The sequence below is a fragment of the Juglans regia genome, chromosome 8 (assembly GCF_001411555.2).
Source record: "Juglans regia cultivar Chandler chromosome 8, Walnut 2.0, whole genome shotgun sequence".
Classification (NCBI taxonomy): Eukaryota; Viridiplantae; Streptophyta; class Magnoliopsida; order Fagales; family Juglandaceae; genus Juglans; species Juglans regia.
This window is the reverse complement of record NC_049908.1, coordinates 6,039,083-6,049,534: the sequence shown is the minus strand read 5'-3', so window position 1 is coordinate 6,049,534 and position 10,452 is coordinate 6,039,083. Positions and strand designations below refer to the sequence as shown.

The 10,452-nt window shown below is 37.8% G+C and overlaps 1 protein-coding gene across 1 annotated transcript; it reads left to right on the top strand.

Annotated features, from left to right (window-relative positions):
* Window positions 1-810: 810 nt before the first annotated feature.
* LOC109011814 (CBL-interacting serine/threonine-protein kinase 8-like) lies at window positions 811-7,827 on the top strand. Its single transcript, XM_018993153.2, has 14 exons — window positions 811-1,254; window positions 1,768-1,830; window positions 1,969-2,040; window positions 2,175-2,282; window positions 2,365-2,439; window positions 2,551-2,604; window positions 2,717-2,842; window positions 3,281-3,370; window positions 4,448-4,570; window positions 5,926-6,054; window positions 6,689-6,805; window positions 7,070-7,126; window positions 7,213-7,287; window positions 7,396-7,827. The coding sequence occupies exons 1-14, from the start codon at window positions 1,096-1,098 to the stop codon at window positions 7,495-7,497; spliced, it is 1,350 nt and encodes a 449-aa protein (XP_018848698.1). The 5' UTR covers window positions 811-1,095; the 3' UTR covers window positions 7,498-7,827.
* Window positions 7,828-10,452: the final 2,625 nt, after the last annotated feature.

Below are 10,452 nucleotides of genomic sequence, written 5' to 3'. Positions count from 1 at the left end.
AAAAGGGTTCATATTTTGATGTTTTAAGTATGAAACTCCTTTAAAAAAAAGGTTAGGAATTTGAGAATACGAATATCTTGATCCTATGACCACCCTTAGTTATTTTTTCATGATGTTGCTAAAAGTGATCGGTTCTGTTTGCTTTGAGAAAAACTACTGCTCGGAATAGGGATAGTTTTGGCCGGCGGGAGGCGTTCTAGATCCAAACGACGGCGTCGGAACTGGAGATCTGCCAGTGAGGAATTCTAATAACGGCGGGAGAGGCCGCACGATGGGTCTGTTTGTTTGTTTTATTTTATTTTAGAAAAATTCTATTCCTAAGCCTCATACACCACACACCATCATTTTTATGATTTTTTTAATTTTATTCTCTTATTAAATGTGTAGTATATGAATTATGAATAGAATAATTCAATTATTTTAAGAATAATAAAATCAAAAAAAACTTTAAAAAAAATTTAAAATAATAAAAAAAAATTGATATGTGGTATATGAGCTCATGAATAGAAATACTCTTTATTTTATAAGCATGGAGTCTGTTTTGGAGGTGAGGGACGATGGGTTGATTTTCGTGTTGTTTTTATTTATTTTTTAATTCATCTGGCATGCCACGTAAGGATTCATTCCAGTCGGTAAAAAGTTTCCGTGAAAAGTTGATGTGACTGTAGCATGACCCATTTTCGATTATAGTATATTCTAAAAAGAGAAAAACAACGTACGATTTACTATTTAAAGTTTAAATAAATTCAGAGACAGGACAGGAGGCCCCAACACGGAACACTCTTAACACACCCCCACCGCAAACCTGTCTCCTTTTGCATTCCTCTCGTTATTCCGTTGTTCGGCTAGACTCACTGGATTTCAATTCTCTACGGCTCGCTTTTCCTCTCTTTCTGACCTAACGATCACATTTTCCAATCCGAACCCTCCGGCGAAGGAGAAGTCCTTCAGATTGAATATTAATAAAAGCCGAGAAAATCTTCGTTTCGTCTGCTTTTTTCTTAACGAAGTATCTCGCTCTTCTGTTGCGAATACTGAGATTGAGTTCGAGGGGGGGAATATATAACATTGGGAGTGGGATAGAGAGATAGAAAGATGGTGGTGAGGAAAATAGGGAAGTACGTGGTGGGGAGGACGATTGGCGAAGGAACCTTTGCCAAGGTGAAGTTCGCTCAGAACACGGAGACTGGTGCGAGCGTAGCCATGAAAGTTATCGATCGTAATACCATTATCAAGCGCAAGATGATTGACCAGGTTGCTCTTCTTTTCAAACCAACCTAACTGAAATTCTCTGACGAACTATGCCTCTCTCTCTGTGAAAAATCATACGAAATCGGACGGTCTAGATAATCTTCTTTAAATTTGCTTGCAGAAACATAATAAGTTAGCAGGACCCTAATAAACACTGGGAGCCGGTCTGTTAGAGATTTTGTGTGCTTAATATTGTAAAGTATCGGATTAATTTCTCCAGCTCAGTGACCAGCACTCAAGTTTTAACAAGAGCTCGAGTACTGAATTTTCCAGATAACACATAAAAGTGTAATTAAGATCTATACTTTCATCCGATTTGAGTTTTTATTCCTGAGCAACAGTTACGAAATAATTCATAAATGGAATAAGAAGGAGTCTGCTTCAAATTTGCATTTCATTTGGCGTGGGCGATGTTCTTGCATATCTCCCGGATACTTGAGCTCTTGCCTATAAGAATTCTTATGATCAATAAAATTTTGTTTACGAGGGAGATGTCTTTTTATTATAATCTTTCAGCTCAAGAGGGAGATATCTATAATGAAGCTTGTCAGACATCCTTATGTTGTTCGTCTTCATGAGGTATGCATATACTATTTGTTTTATGAAGTTCTTTCTGTGGGCATTAACGTTATAGTCATTTTAATGCTCCACGAGGTTTATTATTTTTTCTCATCAGTGTCTTATGCATTCTCTGACTTATAGTGTTCTTTTGTGTAGGTTCTAGCAAGCCGTACTAAGATTTATATAATCTTAGAGTTCATTACAGGTGGTGAATTGTTCGATAAAATAGTGAGTAGCCTAATATTAGATCAACGGCCATAGATGGACTGATCCTTTTTCTTTTTCTTTTTCTGGGTTTTTAAATGATTTATTGTCTTTCTTTCACTTTTGTATTAAGTGATGATGTTGTAATGATTATGCAGGTACGTCATCGACGACTTAGTGAAGCCGAGTCCCGGAGATACTTTCAGCAGCTCATTGATGGTGTGGATTTTTTCCACAGCAAGGGAGTCTTCCATAGAGACTTGAAGGTTTTTCTTGGCTGGCATTTGGAAAGCACTTGGAGATTTCTAGTTTCGAAAAAATCTTACAATTTTTTATTTCATTTTATAGCCTGAAAATCTTTTACTGGATTCTCAAGAAAACATCAAGATTTCAGATTTTGGTTTGAGTGCATTTCCAGAACAAGTAAGATTATTGTTGAAGTTATCAGTATCTCTGTTTTTTTCCCTTTCAAATATAACATATCTGTCAGAATTGATATGAAACGGGTTGATACTTGGTAATGTTTGTACATAGGGAGTTAGCCTCCTTCGAACAACATGTGGGACTCCCAACTATATAGCACCTGAGGTAATTATAAGGGTAGCTTGCTTCTAAATTGGGTTTAACATAATCTGAGTTAAAAGTCTATATATTTCTAAATGCATGCTTGTCTATCAATTATCTTCATTTGTTGCTCTAGGTTCTTGGTCACAAGGGTTATGATGGTGCTGCGGCGGATGTTTGGTCCTGTGGCATCATCCTTTACGTTCTGATGGCAGGATATCTTCCATTTGATGAGTATGATCTCACCACGCTATATAGTAAGGCATGGACTATTGCCATGAGTACCATTTAATGATTATCCATGTAGATAAGTGGCTTGGCAAGTTTTAATCAGCAAGTTTTTCTCATAAGGAGTGTAAAAGTCTTCAAACAATATTTCCTTTGATCATGAAAACTGTGTACTTTGACAATATGGAGTGAATAATAGTCCACTTGCCAGAGGTTATTTTGTACTGCGGAAATGGTGATCAAGCAGTCCTGTGGACTGCTATATTTGCTGGCAAGGAAGGTAAAAAATTTTCCCTGGTCAATAATTTAGTTTGTCCCTAAATGTTGTTATAAGTGCACTTCCTTGTGAATGCTGGTGTTCATCTCATTTGTCAGTCCATATCTGAAGAAGATATCCTGCTTCCTCTTATGTGCATTTCCTCAAAGCTATTAGACTTTCATATCGGTATCTCTTTTTAATTGTTTTCTGCAGATTGAGAAAGCAGAATTTTCATGTCCATCTTGGTTTCCAGTTGAAGCAAAATCCTTGATTCATAGAATTTTAGACCCAAATCCTCGAACTGTAAGTATTGGCTCTTTGACAAGACATTGCTTTTTATATGATCATTTGCACTTTCTCTTGGCTGCATCTGATAATTAGGACAAGCTCAGATGCGATTGTCAATACATGGTTTGGAATCAAGTCGATGAAATCTTGTAAAAAGCATGATAGTATGAGTTGTTGGGGCAACATAAAGGCAAACGGAGGACTGTTATTGTTACTGTTCTCCTCGCATACTCAAGAGCACCAATGCTTTTGGTAATTAGAAATCTGACTTGTTCTATATGGTGATTGACCCAAACTCTAAGCCTGCATTGAGAAAAGCCCATTTTGACTTCATCATCACTTTTCCCATTCTATTATTCTCTACTCTTCCCATCACTTTTTTATGCTTTTCCTTTGAAAAACCAATTCACGTGGTGAAGGGAAAATGGGATTACTGTTCAATCAAGGGTGGATAAAATTGCTTAGAAAAATAGACTGGCTGTAGCGTCCATAGCTCTTCAGTGACAGATTGACTTCCTTTTCCTTAATGGAAGGCTTGAAACATTATTTATTAGTCATATTAGGTGACAGATGGAGCCAAATTGGCATCACTAATTGGACTGATTGGCATCATTGAAAATCATCCGTGCCATACCTTGTCTAACTGCAACAGCGATAATGGTAGAATACCAACAGAATCACCATAAAGCATCCCCCCTTTTTATAGTCTAGGAGGGCCATAATTGACCCTAGCTATTCTGATTTAGCTGCAGTTTGATGTAACATCAATTTCGTTCTCCCCTATCAAAGGGTAATTATCATGATATTACCTGGTGAACCATGACAATATCATCTCCCATCAAATGGCTTAATCATTTTATGTTATTTGAATGATCTGTTTCCTATTCGCATTGCCTTATCACACTGGATAACTAATGCTGGGCATAGGGTCATTTTTTCATACATTTGTTAGTGTATTGGTTCCCTCACTAGTAAGTTCCCTCTATCTGATCTTTGTAATTCCATTAAAAGTGTCACAGTGCAGCCGATTTCTTTGATCTAGTTACTTTTGGCTCTGGTTTGTTTCTGAAAACTTCCTTCTGTCCCGTGCAGCGTATTACTATTGAACAGATCAGGAATGATAAATGGTTTGAGAAGGGTTATGTTCCTGTCGGACTTCTTGAATATGAAGATGTAAACCTTGATGATCTAGATGCCATTTTTTATGATGGAAAGGTTGGTAAGGATTTCAAAAGCTACATATTCTTCCCTTTTATGATGTCTGCTCTGATTAGGATTTAATATGCTATTCATTACTGTTGTCATGAAGATTTGCATTTTTTTTATTGTGTCATAACTGGAAAAGTTTGTTGCCAAATTCTCTTACAATAGGTGTTGCTCCTACTCATGAAGCACAAAGGGTAGGATGGGGACAGATCATTCCTGATCTCTACCATCCTACCCACTCAATCCAATATCTGCTGCAGTTATATTTTTCTAGATGGCATCCTCCTCTCCTGATTTATATTCCTCCGGCTACTTTCTAGAGTTATATACATATACAAAAATCAGATTTTAACAGACTAGTTTTTCCTACTCACTACTTTTCTCAATTTAAATCCAAGCCCATTTGGAATATGAACACTGCTATTCCTATCAAGTTTACCAAATCTCAAGTTGATTTTTTATAGGAGCTATCTTATCCAGTAAGTGCTCGAAATTAGTGGGGTGTTCATGCTGTTTTGGAACATTAAGAAGTATGAATCTTTATATCCAACACTTAATGACATCCTATCAATGCAAGTTTTGGGGGATAAGCTTGAGAAGTGAACAGTAGACTTGATAAGGTTTGACTTCTTGATTTATTGGAGGTGTAGAGGTGATATTAACTAGTTCTACATCATACTTAGCAAAAAAAGACTAGTTCTACATCATGTGTAATTTGATGCCGTCTTAGATGACTATTGAGAGCACTGGTTTGTGGTTAATTTATATGAAGAGATGGGAGATCAATTCCTTCATTTTAGTTTGTTTTCACATTTTCGTTCTTGGGTCAGATTCATACAATTGAGCCTTGTGCTTTCAAAATAAGTTTTGTCCTGTTAGTGTGTTGCGAGGAGGTTGACCTGGTGTGTATTGGTATGCGGGCGTGTATGCAGGACCCATGCTGATATGTTGTATATTAGTTGCCCCTGGAACTTATGAGAATGTCAAGAATTCATGCTGTCATTACTGAGTATAGTGCTACTGATTTCACCCTCAGGGTATCAGTTTCTGCCCTGAGAGAGTGTATACCCTCTCTATACACTTGGTTGAAGTTGTATGTGTTGGGAACTTTATTCAGTCACCAATGACCTTATGACAGATTAGATGACCATCAGTCAAGATAAAATTGCTTATGCTGTTAAATTTTATCCTCTTCTTCAGTTTCAAATTAAATTAATTCATTGATAGATACTATACGCATTCAAGTTACCGATACACACACGAGTGCGTGTGATTGTCCAACTCGGGGCTCCTTGCTTACGTGCATTGACTTGGTAATCATATGCTTTATTCTTTTAACACTCTTGAAATCATGATAACTGTAGGAACAAAAGGCTAAGAAGCCATGTGAGCCATGTGGGAAGGATGGCGTGGGTCCTTTGATTCTTAATGCCTTTGACTTGATAATTTTATCTCAAGGACTAAACCTTGCTTCGCTGTTTGATCGTGGCCAGGTATGGGTTAAGAAATTTTTATTGTTATGATTCAGTTTTATCTGATACCTACTTGAACAGTTCCTTCTTGAGGTGAATAAAATCTAAGATTATGTAGACCATCGTATTACATGTTGAGCGGTGATTTGAAGACACGCACAAGAGCGTCCTACAGCCAACTTCTTGAAACCTCTACTATGGACATGGATATCTATGTCCAATTGTGAATTCAAATCAACAGATGTTTTATCATAGTATTAGTGCTTCTTAGCATGTTAGAGAACCATGTAAGTGAGACAATGATGATAATTGTACTTGGTGGTAACTTCATTGTTAAAGGCAAACAACCTTTACACCTACGTGTTTCTTAGGTAAATAGTAAATAAAACTGGACGTTGCTATGGGTTCTAAAATAGGTGTCAAACCTGCACTCTTTACTATAATGTTGCCAATCGACCTTGGGAACAAGTATCCCATATATGACGGACAAGGAACCACACACAAAATTGGAGCGGCTAATATTTTCTATACTTGGTATCTCTATTTGCTTCAATTTCACCTTCCATCAGTCAATGAGTGTATGTTTTGTGAAATATGTTGATAAATGATTTTTAGTTCCATCAGATCTGTTTGAATCTGTGTGTGTGTGTGACAGGGCTTTATGAAGCATCATACACGCTTCGTTTCACAGAAGCCCGCAAAGGTCGTTTTATCAAGTATGGAAGTTGTTGCTCAATCAATGGGTTTTAAAACTCGCAAATGCGCCTGTAAGGTAGACCTCTCAGCATTAATTTATTGTTATGATACTCACTTTTTTGGTTTTTTCTGCTTTGATTGCTCTTTTCTTTTTAATTTTGTTTTTTGACTGATATCAGTCTACTGATGATTGTCATATTGTCCCTTCTTTTCTGCTCTATAGATTTATAATTCATGTGGTAATAATCGTGCTCTATAGATTATAGCTCATTACGAGAGGATAATAATCCTGCCTATAGTACTTCCAATCTTTGTATGCTAAAATTGTGCTAAATTTCAGATGAGAGTGGAAAGTCTTTCAGCAAATAAGAAAAGTCAATTCTCAGTTATTCTGGAAGTAAGGTTTCCATCTTGATGACCTTCTAGATCTTTTCTGCTCTTTTCTTAATATATTAAATTTAAACTCAATTCTTTTGGCTGAAGATTTTTGAAGTTGCTCCGACATTTTTAATGGTGGATATTCAGAAAGCAGCTGGAGATGCTAGTGAATATCTCAAGGTCAGTGTTACCTAATTTACACGTCAGGTTGCCACACAGATCAGTCTCTTCGCCTCTACTGTTTCTTGGCTCTCGGATCATGATAAGGAAAGTTTTCTCCTGTTGCAGTTTTACAAGAATTTTTGTTGCAATCTCGAGGAAATCATTTGGAAACCAACTAATGATTCAAGCATATCAAAGATCACCAATCCAAAGAGTAAAAAACGTTGATTTTGTTTCCTGTGACAAAGATGATGTTGCAGAGGGTAATCTGGGATTGATCCAAAAGGACACTCAGACATCACAACATTGAGGTTAGGATTACAGCCGATCTAACTGCACTTCAATCATTCATTCCAGTGACCGCTCCTCCCTCCTGCCAACGAGAGAGAAAAGAGAGAAGAATTACAGAGAAAGAGGAAGCAAGTGGGGTAAAAGTCTACTTATCTTAGTTTATTGATTCGCCAGCCAATCTATGGATTAACGGATTAGATTGTTGATGAAACTAAACGAATGTATCTTATAATCTTAAATGAAAAATCATAGTTTAAGTTCAGAACTCTTGCTTCTTTTAAGTTTGAAGCTTGTATGATAGCGTGAACGTAGAATTTCAAACTCAAGACGTCTGGTTTATACGGCTCACTCCAAGAACACTCCGCCACCCTTTGGGGTTAATATCTTCTTTTCTTTTTATGGGGATGACGTGATATGTAGAATTAGCACTTTTTATTGGTAATGAAGTCATCCCCATATTATGCAACATTGTGACTTCAAACATAAAGGTGTGTACCTCTTCACTAATAAAGGCATGTTTATATTAAGAGTTTTGCTATACTTAAGCCAGCGTGTTAACGCATTATTTATTGTGGGACATTGTAACTTTAAAAAAATCAAAACACCAATCTTTTTTAGCACAGTTGATGTCCACATCAACGGTGTATTGGATGTGTAAAAAATAAGGTTTATAACTAGATTTTCTCCGTATATATGGTTTTGCCTCTCAAGTGAAGTCGGACTAGGACAAAATAGTCGATTCTCCTAGGGCTTCTATGGTGGCTTCCGTCGCCCACCAGGGGCTCGCGACAGGTCCTAGTGGCCCTCAAGATAGTATGAGGTAAAGACAAGAAGGGGTTGGGAAAAATCATCTTCAGGGGCGGCGCAATTTGCTGACGTGGTTGTCTCCAGGCCGCAAATTTTACCAAAGGTTCATATAACTCTGCGTGAACCACATTTTAATGATGGAGAGATGTTTTTCGCCTTCTCCAAAGCGGAGATTAAATAGTAGGCGGAGCCTTTTAGATTTTTGGTGGCCTTAAAATTTTTGAGATGTCGCCCTTCGCTGGATCATGTGAGGGGTTTTATTAAAAATTGGTGGGGGCTGAAATCGATGATGATGGTTGGTCAGCTTCAGAATCCCAGGAATGTTTTGGTGCAATTGGCTAATGAGGAGGATTTTGTGATGGTGATGTCAAGGGAAAATGCGGAGATGGAGGGAGTGCCATATATGGTGTTCCATTGGATGCCGATTTCAGTGATGAAGATGATTCGCCGTTGGTTCCAGTTTGGATTACGCTCCCGGGTCTACCTCCGAATTATTTTCATGTATCAATTTTGAAAAGTATTGGTAGAGGGTCTGGAAGGTTTTTGAAGAGGGATAATACTACAGCTTGTGTGATGCGTCCGGACGCAACACGTATTTGTGTAGAAATGGATGTTTCGAAGCCTTTGAGGCATTCTTTCTGGCTTGGTGTCTCGAGACTTGAGAATAGCCATTTTCAAGAGGTGATTATGAGGCGTTGCCCACATATTGTATATGTTGTCAGAAGCAAGGACTTGTAGAATAGAGATGTGGAAGACGCGATCGTTATGAGAAAACTGCTGTGCAAGCTGGTGGAAAGAGTAAGGGGGTAAAGACCAGGCCAAACGGGTGTGGAAGGTTGTAAGTGTTAAACATCTTGATAAGAATCCGCAATTGGTAGAGTCTGAGGTGCCGTTTGAGAGAAATGTGCAACTTGAGGCCTTGCTGCAGGGGATTAATTTATGTCGGAGTGAAGCTGAGAAGAATTATTTATCTGTGTTGTATGTGAATCCAAAAGGGGAGGTTCTTGAACATTGCCAACTAGAGGAGATTACGAAACCTGTGAAGGTGCCGTTGGTTTGTGAAAATGAGTCTCTATTTGTGAAGGTGCCGATGGTTGGTGACAAGGAGGTGGAAGGGATGAGTGGTACGAATATGGAGAGTAGGTTTCATGTGTGCCTACGTGATGAGAATGGCAGTAGTTGGTATGATCTTACAAAAGATGAGGAAGAGCAAGCTGAATTTGCAGGGGACTCTGTCGAAATGCCTTCGCCAAGGAGTTCATTGAAGTTTATTGATGAAGCACTAGAATGTGAGTTAGTACAGTTGGGTGGGAAGGGGATCATGGGTGTTGATGGGGATCTAGAAGGGGAGAATTTGTGTTGTCCGCTGTCTAATGAGGAATTTGATAAGGAAGTGGAGGACATGGCTTTGAAGTGTTATGAGTCAGATCCGAAAATGAATTTGCCTTTGAAAAAAATCAAGGAAATGAAGAAAAAAAATTCTTTAGTAGTCTTGAGAAGGACTACTCGTTCGAATAAAAATAATTAACGAATAATTAACGGTAATGAATATTCTTACTTGGAATATTAGAGGAATTCTTTCATCCAAAAGTAAACTTTGGCGTATTTTGAATAAATATCGTCTTTCGGTGATTGCACTTTTAGAACTTTTTCTATTAGCTAATAAATGTGGGAGATGGGCAAGGTAGATGCATTTTCCAAATTCTTTTAATAATGCTGCCATTGGTGGCAAAATTTGGCTTTTTTGGGTGGATGATTTTGATTTTGAGGTGGTTTCAATTTCTGATCAGGCAATTACAAGTTGGCTGGTGCGAGGAGATGTTCAAGTTCTTTTTACTGTTGTTTATGCTAGTTGTTTCAAGCAGAAAAGGAAGGAGTTGTGGAATTATATGTGTAATCTTGATGCAGTGAGTTTAACTTGGTTTGTCTCGGGGGATTTTAATATTATCCAAAGTAATGATGAAAAAGTAGGGGTGCTACCCGCCCCCTACGGGGCTGGTGGGGCGGATTTCCAATCCGCCCCGCCTCTTTTCACTTTAAAAAAAATACTATATTTATTTTATTTAAAAATTATTTATAAGTGCA